We start from the raw sequence: 22810 nt of genomic DNA, 5'->3' as shown, positions 1-22810 counted from the left end.
CTACCTAGTTGATCATCATTTTCATGGTAAACTAGTAAATATACTTCCTTGAGTTCTTTCAGTCATTTTAGCAAATTAATCAAACCCAAGGAAGGTGCACTAGGCAACCTGATTTGTAGTCAATCAGTGAGCAGTATCGGTGGCCATCTACTACATGCAATTGGCATCTGAAAGTCAGGCTAGTGACTCTGAGCTTGTAACTTGGGAGATTTGGTGCTATCTGTAGGTAGCTGGCATCAAAGTTGAGATAAAGGACACCCTGCTGGTGTCCCTGGAGAATTGCTTGGAATGTGAAGAAAATTCCTCCCATCAGGACTTAGAAGTATTCTGTGTTGAATGTGAGGGTAGAGGAGAAAAAACCAACAGGTTATTTTCCCAGCACGTGTTTCTTTAGCTCTAGGATGAAATGCCTTGTCTTTTACAGACACACACACCATCAAAGTCAGAACCAAGGGCAACAATTTGTGCCTGTGTTTTTCAGCGAATACTTGTAGAAGCACCTTATTCTTGGACTCTTCCACTATATGTCTAATTCCTAACAACAATAACATCAAATTCTCAAACCCTGGCCTTTTCCACATATTCTACATCATTGTAATTAAAAATAAAAATAACCATTAACAGAATCTGCCAAATGAGATGCTCATTTCAGAAAATGACTTAATTTATTCCAAAATCATCAGAACATTTTAATATCCTATATGAATGTTTTATATTTTTCACTCATCCAGTAAAATTACTTTGAATCTCAAGAAAAACTTAGGAAAAGTTTTGAGACAAAGTTAGTAAACAATGATAGAAATTCTTAAGCCAGTTGTGTCCACGTACCAAGTTGGCAATTATTACCTTTCAAAATCCATTTAAAAGCAGCAAAAATATACCTAAACCTTCTTTGAACAGTGACTTAGTGTTAACAACTGAGAATAAGCTCCAAAAATGTGATCAGATTCCAGGTGGCATGTACCAAAAAATTTCTTTTTACCAGGGCGGTTGTTCAACATCCAAGAATTGAAAGCAGTGCATGACTGTGGAATATTTGTGTGGCAGACACGGTGAGAAACCACCCGGGGTAGCCTTGCTTGAGTAAAGGAAATTGTTTATCCAGCCCAAACAGGCTACTAATTCAGACAAAGGACCCAGAATCCACAGGCAAGCTAGGAGAGGGCAAAGTTTTTAAGGGGAAAATGGTTGTCAGGCCTTTGAGGTAGTTGCTTGGGCGTCGGTCTGAGAGGTCGCCGCCTTAAGGGGCCTGGGGGCGGAGATGTCGTGGCCTCCGACGGGGAGCAAAGGCTCCGGGATTTCCAGGAACTCAGCAAAGGCAGGAGCTCGAAGGCCCTTTTTGTGGGCGGAAACCTCTTAAACGCTTTTCCTTTGGACAGGAGCTCCGCGCTGGCTTTTCTGCCGGCTGGCTTGCAACGGCCCTCCCGCTGGGCATGACAATTTGTAATGAAGATAAAATCCAATGTTGCGGGTAGAAGATCACGAATAATGAAATCATGTAGCTCACTTGTTTTTCAGTATTGTCATGTCTAAGACTAACACCACACTGTGTTCAGACATGTGAAAGGATTAAAAAAAAAAAAAAGGCACCTTAGGCACTGATGCTTTGGGAGGAGATGGTGGTTGTTATACGAGCTTAGCTTAGGCTAGGAATCAGAACACAGGTGTCTGTTACTTTGGCTTGTGGGATTTGGGCACATTATTTAATCTTCCAGAACTTCTTCAACTGCAATATGGGGGAAATTATATCTGCTTTTCCTCCTTACAAGATAAATTGGGCTTCAATTGCACCTGGCGATCATGTATTCGTTCACATTACAAATACATTTTAAGTATACAATTCACCACAGGCACTACCTTGCCTTATTTTCTTGGTCCACGCAATTAAATTGAGGCATGGAGTTTATAGGCTAGGCAGATACAAGAAACCTTGCAACCTTGGGTAAGTTACCAAGCCTCTTTTTTCATTGTTTTTGCCAACAACTATCTCATGTTTATTTCTTGAGGTTATTGTCATAAGGAATAGAAAGTGCTAGGCAGGATCCCTAGCATGTAGTATAGACAAGTATTTCATTCTTATTATTAATGTTATTTTAGTAAGAAGGCATTAAGCAAAAGGATTCAACCTTTGCAGCGCGCTAATATCTCCATTTATTAGTGACTGTGTAGCTGAGTCTACAGCATGGGTGAGGGTGAGGAGAGTTGCTGGAGGAACAAAGAAGGAGTAAACGCTAGGAGTGAGGACAGTGTGTGTGTCATCTGCAGCGTGATACCTGTGTAGTTAACACGTTCAGGTAGGAGGTGGATGATGGTGACAGTGTGGTATGGAGATGCATTTACATTCACCTGCTGTGCTGTGCTGTGCTATACAAAGGGGTCACCTGGAGGCCCCCTCCTCTAGGAGTCTACATTTGTGACCTCTAGCATGGCTTGTATCCCAACAAAATTCCAGGCTCCTTGGATAGCAGAGATCAGGTTTACTTCCTGCCTGTATTCCTAACTGGTGTAGGATCTGGCATTCAATCAGGACTCAAATGCTAATGCATTGAACAACTATAAGGAGGGCTGTAACTGAGTTCAGGACATAGTGTTGAAGTGCAGAGAAACAGGAAGCCACCAACTTTGCTGAGTGCTGACAAAGATTCCATAAGCAGTAAGATCCATAGGAACCAGTTTGGGATCTTTGTGTTTATCCTAGTAGATTGTCCTTGTCTAAAAGAAGAATTTTTTGGCATAATATGACTTGATCCAGTGATCTCCCAGGATGTAGAAAATTCAGCTGTTTGTCCTTTGAAACTTTGGAACTTCTTTTCCTACAGCTGCTGATTTATTGACATTACTACACTCATATAAACTTGGTCTGTCTGGGCTAAGTAACAGCTTAGCTAGAAGAAATATATTTTCTAAACTCAAAACTAAAACGCATACTCTAACAAGGATAGTTATGACAAGAACAGAATAGGATATTTCAGATGGGAAGCGTCTTGGAAAATCTTTGTAACCTCTTGTTGCTATTAGTATAGCCCATTACTTCCTTGTGCTTAGAAAATTCTCAGAATCCCATAGGCCATAGTCTGTGGTTGGTAAGAGGAGATGGGTAAGGGTCAGTAGAATTTCACAGAGGTGTGGAACCTTGACAAAAGGTCCCCATGTGGGTAAGAAGGGAAAACAGAAGAGGAACTCTGCACATTGGAATTACATGCCTCTGGGGAAAAGTAAAAGAAAATCCAGACCTTCTTCACAGTAAGATAACCTGTTTTCGCACAGGAGAGGAAATAAAATTAGGAGAGGAAAGAAAATGGAAAACAGTAAATTCAGTATTGTCTGCTACCATGAATCCCATATTGGGAACTTGAGGTCACCACTGATTCTCTTTGAAACTTAGCTCTTCATTAGAAAAATGGAGCAAAAAACCCTTTTCATATAAAATTGTGTGTGTGAAACACCTGGCATATTGCCCACCAAAAATATAAGCAAATTAAATTTTGAGTAAGGAGGGAGTTCTATCATAGAAATTGAAAATAAGTAGTAGAAAGGAGTCAAAGGAGACAGAAAACTCAGAGAAGGACAGGAAGGCTTAATTCCAAGAATAAATTATATAAGCATGCAACAAAGCAGGATTGTGAGACATCAGAGTCACAGTAGCTGCACAGACACTGAAGGGGAGAGAAACTGATGGAAAACTGATGGAATCACACATGTAGAAATGGTCTAAAAATTTAAAGAAACTGTCCCAATATAAGAAGCCATTAAGTACTGAAACAAGGTAACCATAGCAAAGTGAGCTAATAGTAGGCTTTCATAAATGGTCTTAAAAGCATAGCCTCAGAAGTTAGTCAACAGCTGCAGACTTTAGGAAGACAGGAGTGACAGATCTCCTCTCCTGCCCAGCTGGCTGTTATCTGACATGAAACATCCTTGTAAACAAGGAAACAGGCAGAGGCTTTGAATGCAAGCCAATCTCATATATGTCCTCCTGTATCTTTCTCTTTTGCTTACCCACTCAAATGAACTGTGGATCTATTAATGTAGACCTCCAGCGAGGAGAATTTTAAAAGAAAAACATCATCCATACCATGGATCTTCAAGATAGAGCACACAGACATCATGCAAGATCTTCCACTTTCTGTTACTAACTCCGAGTAGATGTTATATATCTAGCTGAGTTTGTTGCCAGCACATTGCAGAGTCCAGAAGAAGAAAATAAAACCTCCAAAATGAAAGCCACAGGCCATCTCCTGGTAGGATCAGCTCTCATGATATTTTCTGCTAATATATACTATATAACTTTGCCAAGTTCTTCCTTGAAATTTCTGAGCTTCAGACTTCTTATGTGTAAAGTGAACATTTTAATCCCACCTACTTACTGACCTTATCAAATTACAAAGACTAAGTATAATAAAGCAGGGAAAAGCTAAATAAGCAGTTGTTATTATGAATGAAGGCATCAAGTAGATTATTATTGAAGAGGCCAGAGTATCTCAAGTAGATATCTAGTAGACCAGTTAGCTCCTCATAGTCCTGTGTGAGTTAATGACATTATGTTCTATGCTCTCAGGACAGAAGAATAAAGCACAGCCCTGGTCTTTTTCTAGGTCACAGTTGGTAATTGGCTGGAGTGGGATGAAAATGATACCATGCTAGTACTCTTTCTCCTGGTGATATGTAAAGAATATTACTTTCTCTGACCACGCCTCAATGTCTCATACTGGAAAATATGAAAAGGAGCAAAGTGGCCTGCACAAGCATCTGAGGAAGCAGCTTTGTTCTGCAGGTTACAAAGTCTGCAAGATAAAATGTATTTTATTTTATTTACTTTTCATTACCTTTCTGTGTTACAGAAAATTAAGGGGAGCCCTATGTTGCAGAGCCCCAGGGAATTACTTGTACTTTCTAAGATCCATAGAGGAAGAATCTACCTTACAGTTCAAATTGTGTGACTCGAAGACATGTAATACTGAGTCAACTAGAGGGAGATAAAGGTTGCAAGTAGAAAAGCCATCCTCCCAACCCTAAAACCTAGTATCACAGACACACCATTTTTGATGTCTGCACTTACAGTTCAAAGAGCCATTGATTTAGTGTTTATCAAAGTATGCTGTCTAAATCTTTGCGATCTCCTTTAAATTGCCTAACTTAGGATCTAAATAAATGCTTTCATTGGGTTTCGGCTGTTTTTATCCTCATATGCAGACACTGTAGATTGCTGATGAATAAAATAGAAGGTCCTCTATATGAGCAAAAATATGTACTCTTTTATTTTCTCTAGTTATACTTAGTCACTCAAAAAGACTAGGCTGGGAAGTCATGTAATTCCCAAATGCTGTTAAACCTTTCTAGAGGAATAAAGTATACTTTCAAATTTGTAAGATTAACCTTCAGTCTCTGCTTACCCCTAAGGTAAAAGGGAAATGATGTTAGGATAAAAAATTACAATAGCTATCCAACAAAATAATTAAGAATAATTCATATTTTTCTTTCTCTCCCTTTTTCTGGTAGTGGTGGGGACTAATCTGTTATTTTAATGGTTAGCAAATTGGCTAGGGGCATGCAAGGATAAAGAATCTGATTGGTCTGACCTACTTATCCAGAAAAGGAGCACAGTCACAGACAGGCACAGAGCCATGGAAGCTTCATGCACGGCTGGTCTGAAGGAGATGGAGTAGTCGGCTATGTGCCAGGAGGAATCTGAGGGTTTTGATGGTCCCACCAGTCTCCCATAGGCCTTGGTAGCATCCTTCCTTCCTCTCTGACTTAATATTTATCACACGTTCAACGTCAGGATATCACAAGGTTATTGTTTCCTGAGTGTATAGTTAGAAGCCACAGTAATTTTCATTTCCTTTCTTGGCTTATCTTTCTACCAAATTAGGAGGAGAATGGTGTCTGGAAGATTTCATGTCCAGACTGTTTCAGAAGTTAAAATTTCAGAACTTTGTTTTCCCAACACTTTCCAAAAACAATTCTCAACCTGTTGCACATAATTGTCCTATCTAAAGAGCAGGAACATACCTGAAGTTGAAACACAGCAAACTAGAAAAATGTCACCCATTGGGTCAGATAGAGTCTGGTGGGTAGGAGAAAGTCTTTCTGGAGAAGATAGTGTCTGTTTGCTAATTATTAATAAAGAATGTGTCCATGGTATATGGGTGAAACAGAGGGAATGTAATGGAGGCCTGGCATATGAGAAAGCATGGTGTGTAGCAGCTGTGCAAAAAGCTCCTTATGACAGCTGGTTTAGAGAACTTTGCTTCGCAAGCTGAGGATTCAGTACACTATTCACTAGGTTAGTGTCCATCAAAATTTTAGAAAGAGAGTAAAATTCTAAGACTAACATTGTTACACACGAAAAATAGCTATAATATCATCATCTATTCATTTAAAATATTAAAAATGACAACCTAATAGAAATTCAGGGATATTTTTAGAGTGAACATGCATTTTTCTGTTAACAACAGTGCCTGGGGGAGTTATAGAAAATCATGGATATATAAGCAGTTATTTAATCATTGAATAGTGGAGCGTGCCCAGCTGGATTTATAGACTCCATGAGACTCCTTTGTTCGCTGAGTCTGCAGCCTGGATGGCAGAGCATGGAAAACCATCAAAAGGTTTAAATAGAATGATAATATTATCTGATAATAATACTCTAAGGCATTTTCTCTCTCGTTGCAAAAAGTTAATGATTTTATGTGTTATTTCTCATATGAGAATTTATATTTATGGAAAAACGTTTAATGATGAGCAATGCTTAAACATTGGGATATATTGTGAATGATAGTTTACAATTGGTAAAATTCAGTTTACCATAAAAACTTTGTCAGCTCTTTATGTCCAGATAAAGAGTAAAGCAATATGTAATAGTTGCCTGAGTAATATTTAGGATAAAATATTGTTCTGTGTCAATAAATTCATATTTACCTCCTGGTGCCGTGTGAGAGAATAGGGGCCGTGTATAACACATTTGGATTACCAGGGCCGGGGATTTAGCTCAGTGGTTCTGCTGCTTGCCTTGCAAGCGCAAGGACCCAAGTTCAATCCCCAGTACGGAAAAAAAAAAAAGTCATGAATGAATTACCAATTATCAAAGCAAAATATTAGATCTCGCTCTCCCTCAGTCAAAGCAATCTTCCCCACAATAAGAACACCTTATTTCTGTGGCAGTCTTAAATAAGATTTTAAAGAAATAAGCAATTTGGATAGTCCCATTGGCAGTGTTCAAGTTAAAATATGAGTGGTTGATGGCTTTCTAACAGGACATTTTACACCTATAGGGGGTATTTCTATTTAACCCCCAAAGATACCTGGATGGGAAAATAATTGTACAGACAGGAAGTAGGGGTCTGTTTTTGAAAGACGGTTTTTCTGAGCCAAACTTCGTTAAGATGCTATAATTTTTTGACGTTGATGTTAAGAACATGTATTGTCATTATACAAGGGAGATCAAAATATATGGTGAATGTTTAAAGTTTTTTTAAAAAATTATAACAGTAAGAGATGCATTGCCATTAATCCCCCTCAGAAACCTCTCCTTTGCTTTGAACACATTTATCACATCATTCTTGCCACTTTCTGAAGCAGTTCCAGAAGTCCTCTTTAGTGAGTATCTTTATGAGATATGATGATAAAAAATACATTGAATGCTGCTGCCAAGTGCCACTCAACAGAAAGGTGGGTTGATAAAAATGTTATGGTATATCCTCGCCCACCTCATTCACCTGATCTGGCACCCTGTGACTTCTGGCTCCTCGTCAAAGTCAAAAAGATCATGAAAGAAACTTTTTTTGAATTGATTTAGGACATTGAGGCAGCCACAACAGCATAACTAAAGACACTCACAGCAGAAGACTTACAGAACTGTTTTGGAAAGTGGCAAGAACAGTGGGATATGTGTATTCAGAGTGAGGGAGAGTATTTTGAGATACAGTGGCAATGCATTTTTTACTGTAATAAACTAAACTTTTTAAAATTTACACATCCATCATATCCTTCAGTGCTCTTCAGAGATATGTGAAGTGACTTTAATTTTCTTCCATGAGAAAAAGCACTCGGAATCAGATTATATGTAAGAGCTATGCCATTATTCAGACATGTAACTTTGGACCAATCACTTCACCTCTATGGACCTCAGTGTCCTCAGCTTTACCATGGAGGTTTGATGGTCTAATCAGGATGGCTGAGTGGTTTTTGTGTGTGTGATGACTGCTACCCAAATGGTCAGCAGGGAATACTGGGTGGATCTGCCCAGCTAGACAAACAGTGAACTCCTTTGCTTTTCAGGCTTCAAGTGTCTGTGGCCCCCTCCCCCAAATTCTGGGATTTCAGCTGAAGTAAAACTTTGCAGAGAAGGAGTGAAGTTTCATCCTGTGCATATATAAGCATTTGTAAAGTCTATTCCAGCTGCCACATTTTTCTGAACCTGGATTTTTTGTTTATCACCTTCCCATTCATCATGAAATTATCACCATCCCATTCATTGTGAAATTCAAGCAGTCTAAGACTTTAGTTGCCAAATTAAGAAGCAGTCAAAATACATGTTCAGTTAAAAGAAATAAAGGAACATCAATCTGCATTCATTCTTATTAAAGCCTCTGGGCTCTAATTCCTTTTTAAATGTCTTTTATGTTTTCCAAGAATTCTGCTTGGAAGCAAAGAGGCTTTGAACATTTAGAAGCACAATCTGAGGCAGGCATCTCTTTTTCACAGTTCCTTCCAGGAGCACTCACAGTTGCTTTGTCAAGTGTGAACATACTCACCTCCTTCCACCTGCCATCAGCAGCATTGTCCTGTGATGAAAGTGATTGGGAATGTGACTTCAGTAACAAAGCCATCTGGCTACCACACCATGAAGCTTGTCAGCAAAATGCTGAGAAAACACCACCTCCTCAAACACTTTGCTTTTCAATAAAATTTTCAGCCATATCTTTTATTGTTTCAGCTAGTGAAAACATGAAAATGGCAGGATGTGACCAGAGAGCCAGAAAATATGGAAAGAGGAAAAAAATTTGCCACATGCAACTAATTCAAACACAGAATGCACTGGAGGTGTAGGGAAGCCATTTGAAAAGTTAAGGTATTTGGAAAGTGGTATACGGGCAAAATAGTTTTCAATATACCATGATTTAGAAATGTAAAACCAACAAAATGTACCTTGGAGATTTTATAACTAGAGAGCTTGGTTTATCTGATGTGGCAGCTGGGATGTCAACTTCCATGGCATGTGGGATCTTTCAATTGCCCCAGCAATTGAAAAAGCACATTTCCTGGTGTGTCTGGGTGGGTCATGGAGGCATAGCTTTGGTATCTATGTCTGGTCCTGGACTTCTTCCTTTCTGGCATGTTTCTCCTGTTGTGCCATGAGCTAAACATCTTTCCTCCTCCATGCTCTTCCACCATGAAGTTTCTGCTTTGGACCTGGCAGACCATGCATTAAAACTTGAGTTAAATTAAACCTTTTTTCTTTTGTGAATGTCAGATCTTGTATCCAGCGATGGCAAAGGTGGCTTTCACAGATAGAACAGGCTCTCACTTGCACAGTGGTTCATCTAGACCAGTGATGGCAAACATTTTAGAGACAGAGTGCCCAAACTGCAACCCAAAACCCACTTATTTATCCCAAAGTGCTAACACTGCTATTAAATCTGAATAGAGGTTTTAGTTTAGAAAAAAACAACTCACACATTACCATCTTCTGTCTTAAATGAAAAATACAATCTAGGCTGTTTTTCTCAGGTTTTAACCAAATAGCCTTGATGGCTTGGGGATCACATGTGGTTTCTTCGATCTAGTGAACCAAATGTGAGCCTGAGAGGAAGCTGATCCCTAAACTTTGTTCTGCCACTGATTTCTTCCTTTGATTTTATTAGTACATGGTTGCAGTATATGAAGTTTACTTTCATCTCAGGGAGGAGGTACATGTACTTGATACACCTTGTTTCTTTTTTTTTAATCCCCTTCCCCTTCCTACCCACCTCTCTCCCTCTGCCTCTAAATCTCTTTTCACCATTTTCATTCTTGTTATTATTTTTAGTTCATGTTTATGACACATAATGTTTGCATTCACTGAAGTCATCAAGTTCCTGTATATTGGCTATTTTAATTCTTCTTACTTCCCCTCACGTCCCACTCTCCCCTTCCTATTTGGGTCTACAGGACCCTTTCCCATTTGCAAGAGAACTATTCCTTTGTCTCCTTATATCTATCCTTTATTATGCTTTTTGTACTTTGTCTTACTTAAACGAGAGCTAGCTATCATATGGTATTTAAGCTTGTTTATCTGATTTATTTTGCTCAACATTATATTTTCCTACAAATATCTCCTATAAATTTATCCTTCTTTATAGCTGAGTAGTATTCCATTATGTATAGATACCACATTTTCTTTGTCCATTTTTCTGTTGATTGGCATACAGGGCACTTCCAGTATTTAGCTATTATGAATTGTGTCACTGTAAACATTGGTATGCATGTATCACTGTGGTATGATGTCTTTAGCTCTTTGCAGAAGATTCCTAGAAGGGGAATGACTGAGTCATATGAAATTTCTAGATTTAGTTCTTTGAGAAATCTCCATACTAACTTCCTTAATGGTCATACTAGTTTACAACCTCCCACACCCACACAATGTAGGAGGGTTCTTTTTTCACTACAGCCACATCACCGTTTGTTATTTTTGGTCTAGAGTCCAGTTTTTACCCATTATACCATATTGACTTCTTCTGTTCTTTTTTGACTTCTGATAGTTGCCATTCTTTATGATATAAGATGGGATCTTAGCATTGTTTTAATTTGCATTTCTCTAATGGTCAGAGATGCTGAATATTTTTCATATGTTTTTTGACCATTTGTATTTCTTCTTCTGAGTGGTATCTATTAATTTCATGTGCCTATTTCTTGATTGGTTCTTTTATTTAACATGGTTTAATTTTTTTGAGTTCTTTATATATTCTAGATATTAGTGCTCTGTCTGAAGAATAGCTGGCAATTTTTTTCTCATTCTATAGGTTGTCTCTTATTCTTATTGATTCCTTTACTGTACAGAAGTTTTTTAATTTGATGTAATTCCATTTGTTGATTCTTGCTGTTATTTCTCATGCAATTGATGTTTTGTTTAGAAAATCCATTCCTACACCCATGACTTCAAATGTTTTGCGGATCTTATCTTCCAGTAGATTCAACATTTCTGTTTGAATGTTTAGATCTTTGATCCATTTTAAATTTTTAATTTGTTTCAATGCAGTTTTTTATAGTGGTTACTATTTTCTGGATTTCAATGGTATGTATTGTGATTTTACCTTTTGTATTTCTATTTGCATGCTGTAAGTCTTTTTCTCTTGGTAAGTTTGACTGTTTATCTATTTTGTTTATTCTTTCAAAGAGCCAGCTCTTTAATTCATTGATTTTTTTGAAAAAATTTTTTCTGGTTTCAATTTTTATGGATTTGTGCTCTAATCTCTGTGTGTTCCCTCCTTAAGTTTGGTTTTGGCCTGGGTTGGTTGTTATTATTCAAGTATTTTACACTTTCTTATAAGGTTATTTATTTGAGCTCATACTGTTTTCCTAATGTTAGCATTGATTGCAATGAACTTTCTTCTTAGGACTGCTTTCATTGTATCCCAGAGCTTCTAGTGTTCTGTACAGACATGTCATTACCTTCCAGAAACTGTTTAATTTCTTCTTTGATTTCTTCTCTGACCCATTAGGTGTTCAGGAGTGAGTTATTGAGTTTCCAGAAATTCAGGATTTTCTCTGATTTCTTCTGTGGTTGATTTCTATTTTCAATGCACAGTGGTTTGATAGTAAACATGGGGTGATTTCAGTTCTTTTATATTTATTTATTTAGGCATTGTGGATTAGTATGTGATCTATTTTGGAAAAAGTACCATGTACTGCAGAAAAGAATATATACTCTTGTAGTCGGGTGGGATACTCTGTAGATATCTATTATGTCCGTATGTTCAAGAGTGTGTTTCAGTGTTGACATTCTTTATTGATATTTTTGTTTTACTGCATCTGTCTCTTTGTGAAAGTGGGGTATTAAAACCCCCCACTACTATTGTTTTAGTATTTATTTGATCTTTTATGTTCAGCAATATTTGTTTTTTCAAAATAAGTGCTCTTGTATTCAGAGCATAAATATTTATAAGCATTATCTTTTCTTGTTGGATTGATCCCTTTTCTAGTATGTAGTGAATTCCTCTGTCTTTTCTAATCAATTTTAGCTTGAATTTTATAGTGTCTGAAATTTAAATTCCTACCCTGTTTTCAGGGTCCTGGCCCATGAAATATTATTTTCCATTCTTTGATTTTTAATTTATGAATATCTTTTTTGGATTAAATAAGTTTCTTGAATGCAACACACTGTTTGATTCTGTTCTTTGATCCATTCTGGAAATTTGTGCCTTTTAACTGGAGGCTATTAGCATTGAGAGATATTACTAAGAGTTGTTAATTAGTATCATTGTACTCTTTCTCTACTCATGACTCCTTTGCTTTGCTTTTCTTGTCATTTTTATTGTTGTTGTTTATCCATTGACTTTGCTTAGTGTTTTTAATTCATTCCATCTGGGCTTTTGGCTTTAATGGTTTCATTGTTTCTGTCTAGGATATTTTTGAGTATTTTCTGGAGTGCTGGCTTAGAATTCACAAATCTCTTGAGTTGCTCTTTTTCATGAAAAGTCCTTATTTCTCTATTTTGAAGGAAAATCTTGCTGGATATGTTAATCTAGGTTGGAAGTTCTTTGGTCTTAGCGCTTGAACTACTTCACTCCAAGCTCTTCCAGCTTTAAGTTTTGTGATGAGACATCTACTATAATTCTTACGAGTTAAACTTTATATGTGACCTTTTTTTGTTTTTCTCTTCTTTTAAGTTTTTGTATTTTTGTTGGACATCTGGCAATTTAATAATGATATACCTTAGTTTCTTTTTTCCTCATAGTAGTTTGGTGTTTTGCAAGCCTCACTTACTTATATGTTGAACTTTTTTCTCTTACTTGGGAAATTTTTTATTATAATTTCTGTAAATAAATTGATGATTCCATCTGTGTTATCTGCTAGCTTTTCTCTAATTCCAGTTAGCCCTGGATTGGTCTTGTTGATGTTTCCTAGTAGCTGCTGGATGATTCCTATTGTTCTGTGTGTGTGTGTGTGTGCGTGCGCGCGCGTGCGCGCGCCTTGAGTATTTTGTCATAATTTATCATTTGTCCTCAATTTCCAACACTCTGTCTTCACATTGGTCATTTCTACAACTTACGAATTTTATGTCATTTTTTATGTATAGTATTTCTGTCTAATACCTTTTCATGGGTTCTACATCACTAGTGAATTTATTATTCATGTTTTGAATTGTTTTGGTCAGCTCTTCCAATTTGTATTTGTTTCTCCCATATCTACATTGGACATTTTGAGTGATAACTCTATAAATGTTGGGTAATGTCCTCTTTGAACTCACCAAGCTTCTTCATCTCTTCTTTAAACTTTTCGTAGAGCTCTGCCACCTGGCATTTGCTTTCCTCTCTATTTGTGTATTGTAGCCCCTTGATCTGGCTTAGGAAAATTAGGAGACGTGGAGGATCTCCTGTTGCCTTGTTTCTCCATGGTTCTGTGTGTATGTATATCTTTTTCCTTTTGTTTTTGTTTTCCTCCCCCTTTCTTCTCCTTTTTGTTGGTATTGTGCGTTGTGGTCTAGCAGGATGGGAAGAGCTCGTAGTTTTTATGAAGATTTTTTTTAGTACAAAACTACCTCTCAATATGTTTTCAACTTTATATGTCCAGAGATAGTTTTTACCCCTTCCATTATTTAATGTGATTTGGACTCTGTCCCTATGTTGTGCAGAATTATTTCCATTTATAAGAGCATCAACAGATTTAATTACTTATGTAAGATAGACCATGTATTTACACTTTCACCAATTAACAATACTCTCAATTATTATTAGCAGTGCTTCTATGATGTGCCAGGAGAACTGGAGGGAAGAGATTGAAGGGTGAGTGAAAGAGGAGTGTAAATCAGTAAAAGGAGAGGTTGGTAGAAGTGATAGTGATAAGTGAAAAAAAGATTTGATATGGGATTACACTCTGTTGGAGTACTTTTAATTGGAGTGAAAGTTTAGTGGTGAGGGTTTTAGGAAGATAAGTGTGGGGGCGAGGATGAGCTACGGGAGGAAGAAGGTATACCTTGTGATTAAGGAAAGCTGTGTGGCTATCAGAACCTGTTGATAAGTTTGTGTACTCATAATGCGGAAAAGAGATGTGGGAAGACTGAGGCTAAGGAAGACAGGGAAGAGCCAGAAGAACAGGATGGGGAGGATAGAGGAAGAGAGACTGAGGAAGAGCAGAGCATGCCAAATTAAAAACTTGAGAGCAGGAGTTTATACACTGGGGAAAAGAATTAAGAGACAATAGTATCACTATGGGAGCTTGAGTGAAGAAACTAGATACGGAAAGAGAAAAGAGAGAAAACCTAGACACCAACTAAATCAAAGCAAATAGAAGAAAAAGCAAAGAAAACAAAAAACGAATTTAAAAAAACAAAACTCGGAAGATATCTGACAGGGACTCAGTTTAAATATTCCAACAAGAGAATGTATGTGATTCCCATGTAACCTCTTTGCCAAAAAGTCTGGGAGCACACACCGTTCCCTTCCTGCATCGATTGTGGCATGATTATAGGCGGCCATACCAATATCACCTCGGATCTTGCCACGGCAAAACTAAAGCTGCCCCAGGCTCAGGACTTCATTCTGCCAGCTTGCTGCCATGCCGGCCACCTGACACTGACCCAGTTCTCGCTTTCTTCATCCCCCTCCCCGAGTGAGTGTGATGTGGAATCAGCAACCAGGCAGGTTCACTGACAAGCGAGAGACCACCGAGTCTGAGGTGCACTCATGCACTCTCTAGCAGGCATCCTCAGGGGTCTGCAATTGTGTTCACACTGTGCCTGGGGATCTTGCAGGAGATAGCAGTGACGTGTGGAACCACTCAGGAGTCATTTCACTCTCAGGAGGCTGCAGATTCCCTGGGGTATGTGTGCCTGCCTGCTGGAGTCTGCAGTCCCTGCCGCTCTCCAAGGTATGGGTGTGGGCGGTTCCCCAGCCCTCGGTGAGCACTTGTGAGGACTGCAAGGGACAGCAACAGCTACAATTCTTTCTTAAGAGTCCATGAGGCTGCAGAATTCCCCCTTTTTTTTGTCTTATTTTTTGCTCTTTGCCAATGGATGCATGTTCTGGTGACTGGGGTGGTGTGCTGGCATGCAAGGCGGGAATGGAGCTGACTTGGCCTGGGGCTTGGGGTGGTGCCTATGACCTAGAAGTCCAGTGGACATGCAGCACTCGTGCTAGGCTGTTTGGACATGCTGTTCACAATTCAGGCGAGCTGCAGACCCACAGAGCTAGTGCCAGCAGTCTGTGTGCTCTGACTGTGACTTGGTGGACACTCCAGGCAAGTGGGCTATTTAGACAAGACCTGGGGGCTGTGTGCAGACAGACATGCCAGTGAATCCACAGGCAGTCTGGCAGGCAGGCTTGTCCCATAGTATGCGCTGGTGCGGAGGACACAGGAAGGCAGCTTTCCCCGGTGTTTGGAAGTGGGGTTATGTTTGTGTCGGGGGCGGCAGTGGTGATTGCAGTCTGTTCCAGGAATCTAGTCTCTGTGGCACTAGGTTGGTCCCTCAGAACTGTGCCACTATCAAAATGACTGTTCCCCAGAGAAGCAGGAGTAGGGGTGGCCAACATGCTGCAGCAGCGCCACTTCCCTTTTTCAGTTGTCCATTTGATTTGATCTTCATATATTGTCTTATTAATTTTCTCTTTCAGTGTGTACCCCTCCTACCTTCAGAACAGCATCCTTCTGAAGGGATCCTTTCTGAGCTTTTATGCAACTCCACCTCTAGTCAGCCACGTTGAATCCCCTGTCACTTTTTTCCACAGTGACCTTGAGAATGTTACTTGTTTGCAGGGGAGATGAACAAGTGTCAGTGATCTTTGTCCTAATAATATTTCTTGGTGGAAACTCATCCAAGATGATTAAAATAAAGAGGAGAGTAGATAGTACGGAACTGATTCGGGGCATTATATCTATGTTAAATACAGCTAGGCCCCATGGGAACTAGGAATAGCAACTAAGAAACTTGTCAGAGACCAGAACTGACACTGGCTTAAATCTCTCTCTCTCTCTCTCTGTCTTTCTCTCTCCATGGATTTTGCTTCTGCCTGTAAATCTGATCCTATTTATCCATGACCTTTCCCTTGTTGCCTGGTTGCAATCCCACCGGTTGTATGACCTTAACACATTACTTAAGCTAGCCTAGTATTAAATTTAAGGTCACAGAATTCTGTTGCATGCAGTAGTACCTGGACTTCAGATCTTTTACCCCATCAGGAAAAGAAAAGAATTACTATAACTCACTGAGTATTGTAGGGTCCAAATAATACAGGTTTAGTCTGTTCCTCACAATGATGGCAGCTAGACTAACACATTTTTGTCACCTCTACCCAAAGGAAAGTAGTCACCATAGTATATGAAAATGAACTACTTTGCATGTTCATTTCTGAGTTTTGCATGCCAGGGTACATTATTGTTGACTCTTATTAGTGAGGCTCCTCTTAGTTGATCAAGGGCTTTTTATATCAGGGGTTCCATCCAACTGATAGCAAAAGCATGAGAAAGGAACAAGCCTTTCTTAAAGGGAGATGTTTCATGAAAGAATTCTTGACAGTTAAGAACGACTCATATGAGGCTATTACATAGATAAATATTTAATATGCTATATGTGATTGTGGTTACAGATACATATTTGGTGCTTCATTTATTAAAAAGTGTGGGTTACATACATAGTATATGAAGTTTGGATACAAAAATCAGAAGATAACTGTTCAAGAATTGAACATTTATGGGATAAATGCTTAAAAATGCTTTGATAAACCTTTCATTTCTACTCAGTTCTCTTGGCAGTGTGTTTTGAAAATGATTTCTTAATTGCAACATTTAAAAGAAAAACTTTGGTTTCTCCAAATCAAACATTACCGAGATTTGTTTCATCGAATGGCAGCTTTCTCAGCTTTCCCCTTTGTTTTGTCTGTGCCTTAGCCTGCACATTTTCCAAGACAGGAAGTTAAATGCTTTAATGTGTCCATTATTACATTAAGTGTGGTGAGATCTATTTTAAATATTTCTTCTCATAGAGGGAGAAGAGATAGGAAAGTATGGAGTGAGATGGGGAGGAAAAATATCTCAAGTGAGAGAATAAATTGCTTGCAAGAGAGTTATTAAGCTGAGTATGAATGCGATGTTTTCTAGATTCTCTACTAAAAAAAGGACAATTATTATTAAACCATGAATTCAGGATAATACTCCAAAGATTTGTGTGTTTTGCTTGCCACTCATTGCTATGAGTTCCCACTCAAAGTTACAAATTTCTCCTCGGTGAGAGAGTTGATCTTTCTAGTTTCAAGATGGTTAACTGATGCTTGGGAACAGCTTTCTTTAAATATTAACTGCTCTGCTATGCCACAGAATCTATTTGGTGAAAAATATGTTTTACACAAGAGGCAGCTGCTAAATTGTTCACTATAGAAGCTCACATTAAGCAAATGTTAAAATCACGCTTGTCTAATAGAATGAAAAGACTAGGTAACTCGAGGGCTCTAGTAACTATTTGGGCAAGACACACTAACATATACCAAGACTTCTTGTCCAAACCTACATAGAGTTGCCTAGCCCCTGGGTTTGGATGTTTGGGTGTTGGAAACTGAGCTCTCCTATCTGCTCCCTGGCAACTGCCAGCCAAATGTAGAACAGAGATCCTCCATATTCTGTTTTCTAGGTAAGATTCCCTAGGATAGTAAAACAAAGTTTCTCATCTAGCTGCATTCTGAGTTCAGAAAGCCTCTCTGAGAATATGGAAGATATAGCAAGAAGCAGATTGATTTTTCAGTCAAGCTGGGCTGCTCTTAAATGTTTCTAGCCAGTGAGTGAAATTCATAGGTTGGGTACTTCTTTACGCTTCCTTCTCTGCTTTCTTGCCTTTTTTCTCAGGGGCTATTCTCTTCCAAATCTGCTAAATTTCCAGGATACAGAATGGCCTGCTAAAGGGAACACTTTCAGGAGTAAAAGTCATTTCCCTGAAATATAAGTAAGCTTTTCAGTGATTTTCAAACCATTAAATTTGGAATGTGATAGCTTGGCAAAGCCCTAGAAGGGAATGTTTATTCGTTTATCAACTGATTTGTTAATGCTTGAATTTTTGTTGAACCTTCTGGATACGTACTATTTTGGGGGACATAATTTTCATCCTATTGAAATGGATTGTGCACAGAGAACACATCAACCAAATAAAATCAATGGCTTTGAAGAGGATGAAAATAAAAACAAAATTTTCGCAAAGTTCTCCTGTTATACACTAAAAACTGAAATTTATTTAGAACACAACTTATAAAGATTTGTGGTACACAGAGTATTGTGTAGCGGGGAACAAAATGTTTTCAAGTTTGAGTCTATTGATTTGAAAGCCGAATTACTGATATGCTTCAATTCTATGTTTCTGTCTGTCTAGGAGAAAGAAAATGTGATACTCTGTGCATGTGTGTAGAGGGGGAGGAGGAGGAGAATGGAGGGCTGTTCGTGTGGACAAGCTGGCAAACATGGGACATAGACTCCTAATTTACTCTACAGTTGACAGTTGACATCTTCGTCTGACCCAACACCAAACTGTATCAAACCCAGGCAGCAGCTCTTAGGTCATGGGCCATTACATGGGCTAATCCTAGGTTTCGCTCTAGAATGAGGACCATATTCTCCTACCTCCGCTGACCACAATATAGTTCCACCACCTTTCTCCCTCCCAAATCCACTTACAATTGTGGTTCCACTTTCATAGGGGAAGAAAATATGAGCACCACAGGCTCTTGCATTAAGTTTCCTACTTTCCCAGACAAGGGAAAGTAGAGAGGAGGGGGAGGTGGCAAAAGGAATAATAAATAGATGTTACGTATGTTTTCTTGGAAAGATCATCCCACTTCTAATTTCCCAGAACTAGAAAAATGTATTTTCTTTGTATAACCTTGGAAACTACTACTAACATAGGACTTTTCCCCTGTATATTTAAAAAGAACTTTCAAAAGTTTTCAAAAACAATTTTAGGGCAATTGCTTTCTAATTTTGGGCTCCCTTAAGTTTATTTCTGCATGTTAGAAGAATTTCAAATATATGTGTATGTGTATATATATATATATATATATATCGCACTTTAAATGTAAAATTACATGTAGCTATATAGATATAGATAGATAAATAGATATATGGAAATAATGTCACCTTTTAGCTGGAGGACATTCCTTCTTTCCTTCATTTTGTAGCTTTCACAACATGGCCCTTGCAGTGCCTTTCCTGCACTTTACCTCCTGGATCAGCTCATGCAAAGCTGAAGGCCCTTCTCCTCCTCCACTGACAAGTCCAGCCACTGGCACAGGGTGTGCAGTGTGTTGGGAATATGGTTGATGGGAGTCTTCATAACAGTAACCCTTGGGTAAGACCTGTGATGTCTGGTTCACTCTGTGGGCACCTTAAAACATTTGCATATTTCATATAACATGGATGAAGTATTAACATTTTTAATTATATTTTTTAAATGTTTGGCATTCAAGAAAGAAACAATTTACCGAGATTCTTTGGTTCCTAACATTTTTAGCTCCATGAGAGAATCAAGGGTTGGCACTTTTCCAACTGATTTTGAGCAGAGCAGAAAGATGTTAAGGAAGAGAGTGGCAGAGGTCACCCTGGAATGTTTGACCTGAGCTTCTGGTCAGTCCCACACACATGTGCAGGATGAGAACATCTTCGTGGTGACAATATTGATCCCACCTTGCTACTGTTGTTGGCAGCAGACCCAATCACTCCAAACTCTTTTCAGAATGTGAAATGTCAGACAATTCAGACATGTTATCTTTTGAAATAAAAAAAATACAGAAAACTCACCATGCAGTCAGTGTTTACCTGAAGTATAGAGTAACATAATTGCTTCACTTACAATATCGCTAGGAAATAACTGAATGAGCTACACACATACTGAAAGTGTGCAAATAAAAAAGGGTAACAGAAGGAGGAAATACAAGACTAAATGATGTAACCTTCTACTTAAACATTTCAGAATTTTATTAATCCTTTAAAAACCACTTGCTTGGTTGTAAATTCACTCAGTACCCTCACCTTATTACCCTGCTATATGGTTCAGTTTGATTCAATTTACTACTAAATTATGTGAATCATTACTTAATCAAATCTGTTAATGATAAGAAAAAGATTCTAGCAAGATTTATAATAATGAAATACAGAATTAAACGTTTAAATCGACTAAATAGTATCATGACGTATCGATTAGTTGTGTATGAGCCATGCCAGGAATATAAATCTGAACTCCTGACTATAATTACAGGTTACTAATGCAGGAAGCAAAATAGTGTGAGAAGATGGGTTGCTAGAATATCACAATATTTTGCAAAATACAGGATATTTCAAAATTCTGTCTATACAGAAAGCCTCCATATACAGTTACAGTAATTTTTCTAAATATAATTTTGTTTTTGAGGGAAACCATCTTTGGAAAAAATAGATGGCATTATAAAGTAATTAGCCATTTAAAGTGTAACAATATTTTCCTTTTTTAGTATATTGTTCTCTTGATAACGAGGTGGGACATCACTATTGCATGGCAACAGCTTTAATTTATGTGACTGGAGTTAGAAATTTTTGAACTAATTGTACCCTCACAAGGATTTCACTAACTTGAAAATTAAGACTTTTGGCTTATATCACAGTACACAGATAAATTTATAAATAGGCTACTGTTGATTTTAGGTCATTGATTAAAAACAGAATTTGATAAATTTACAGGGAGGACAGTGAAGGAGATAATTGTGAATTAATATGAATTGTATTCAGGTTGACTTTGTATAAACACATTATATTTATCATATCTTTATAGTGTCTAGTTAACAGGAAGATGCTCTAAGGGAAAGATCAGTATTTTAAATAATGTATTTTCTTCCAAAATAAAGTAAAACCCTTACACCTTTTACTAACCAAATTCAGAAGTAATTAAGAGGTTATCTCCCTGAATCAGAGTTAAAACAATAAACTAGACCATTTAAGCTCCCTTGAAACTGGTCTTTCACATGGATATTCTGTCTTAGTCTAATTTAGGTGGTGATCATCGTCTAATCCCATTTGATGATGTCATATCTTTTTCTTATGCAGTTTTGTTTTAGGAAGGATTCTTTTGTGATTCTGATAGAGGCTGACTGAATTGCTGAATAGAGCTTAATTACCAATGAGATAGAAGAAATGAGGTGGCATTGCACTGGACAATAAGCTTCATGTCCAAAACAATGTGCATTCCTTGGGATTTTCCCAGTTTGGGTATCTTTGAGCAAAGCTGCAGTGGGAAGATATATAGGTTATTGGAAAATGCCATGCGATTATGGAGGAGATAACTCCCAAGATGATTTTAATAGCCTCACCATATTATTACTTGACTAACTCCTGATAGAATCCTGAACGCACAAAGCGAGGAAGTGAATCCTTTTCCATCAGGGCATGGATTCTCTTCTGGGCCACATCAAAGCTGCTTAAAGAAGGTTCCACCAGGTTCTTCATTGTGATGTCTTTAGTGAAGTGGTCAATATTCACCTGTGGACCAGAAAACAAAGTCACTGAATCAGCCCCAGACTCCAGTGTTTGACAAAGGATGGAAAAGGGGGCAGAATTTGTCATCAATAAAATATAAGATGGGAGGAAAGTCCTAAAAAGTGAGAAATATCATGTCTACTCTGTAGGTAAAGGGGTAAGGCAATGGACGCTTCAGAATGGCACAACTCAGTTTTACACCCAACCAAAGTCAGACAGCCACCAAGTCAGACCTTCCACCAGTAGCAAACGCTGCCACATCTTGATTAATTCCAACAACAACCCAAAGAATGATTCTTTAGTTTTACAGAAAAAGACTATATATGGTATGATTGAAAGATGCAGTGAATGTTTAAATTTTAAAACACATTACAAGAAAAGACACATTGCCTTCAATCCCCCTCAAAGTACTCCCCCTCACTTCAAACACACTTATCCATCATTCTTGCCAGCAGTTCTGGAAGTCCTCTTTCATGAGTGCTTTTATTCACACTGTTGTGGCTGCTTTGATAATCTGAATCCATTTAAAATGTTTATACCTTTCATGGTCATTTTGACTTTGGGAAGAGCCAGAAGTCACATGGTGCCAGATCCAGTGAATAAAGTGGATGAGGACACACCATAATGTTTTTTACAAGCCTGCCTTTCTACTGGATGACAATTGACAGCAGAATTCATTGTATTTTTTACCACACCCTGTAATGATACTCACCTCCAGAGCTACTTCAAGAAGAGACAAGTAAGATGGGATAAGTGTGTTTGAAGCATGAAGGAGAATATTAAAGGGAATTTACTATACCACATTTTTAATGTAAACATTCACTATATTTTTCAATATTACCTTGTATTTGCTCTGAGAACTGGGCCACTGCAGGATTCACCTTCTGGGACACCATTCATATTAGAGCCATTGTGAATGGCTCCCCTGGAACTGTGCAGGGTGCAGCCTGCATGAGCTTGCCTGAGGATAATTTGAAAGGAATATTTATACTTCACATTGTATGCTTTAATGACTCTTAAGGGATCTAAATGTAAAAGAGGAAGAAATAGAATCCAAATCAGCCAATTGTCCTGAATTGGAACATTGAAAAACATTTCAGGTCTCTCTTGGGCTTGCTATTGAAAGGAGCAC

The 22810-nt window shown here is 38.1% G+C and overlaps 1 protein-coding gene across 1 annotated transcript in view; it reads right to left on the bottom strand.

Annotated features, from left to right (window-relative positions):
• Positions 1-16735: 16735 nt before the first annotated feature.
• Positions 16736-22810, bottom strand: part of Rgs5 (regulator of G protein signaling 5) — a 53985-nt gene continuing 47910 nt past the window's right edge. Inside the window, 1 exon segment of the mRNA NM_001310247.1 lies at positions 16736-21681. Within this exon segment, the coding sequence (NP_001297176.1) occupies positions 21520-21681 (162 nt within the window). The 3' untranslated portion in view covers positions 16736-21519.

The sequence above is a fragment of the Heterocephalus glaber genome, unplaced genomic scaffold (assembly GCF_053883595.1).
Source record: "Heterocephalus glaber isolate CG9 unplaced genomic scaffold, H.glaber_assembly_v1.0 deba00001561, whole genome shotgun sequence".
In the NCBI taxonomy this organism is placed as follows: domain Eukaryota; kingdom Metazoa; phylum Chordata; class Mammalia; order Rodentia; family Bathyergidae; genus Heterocephalus; species Heterocephalus glaber.
This window is presented reverse-complemented; position numbering and strand designations above follow the sequence as displayed.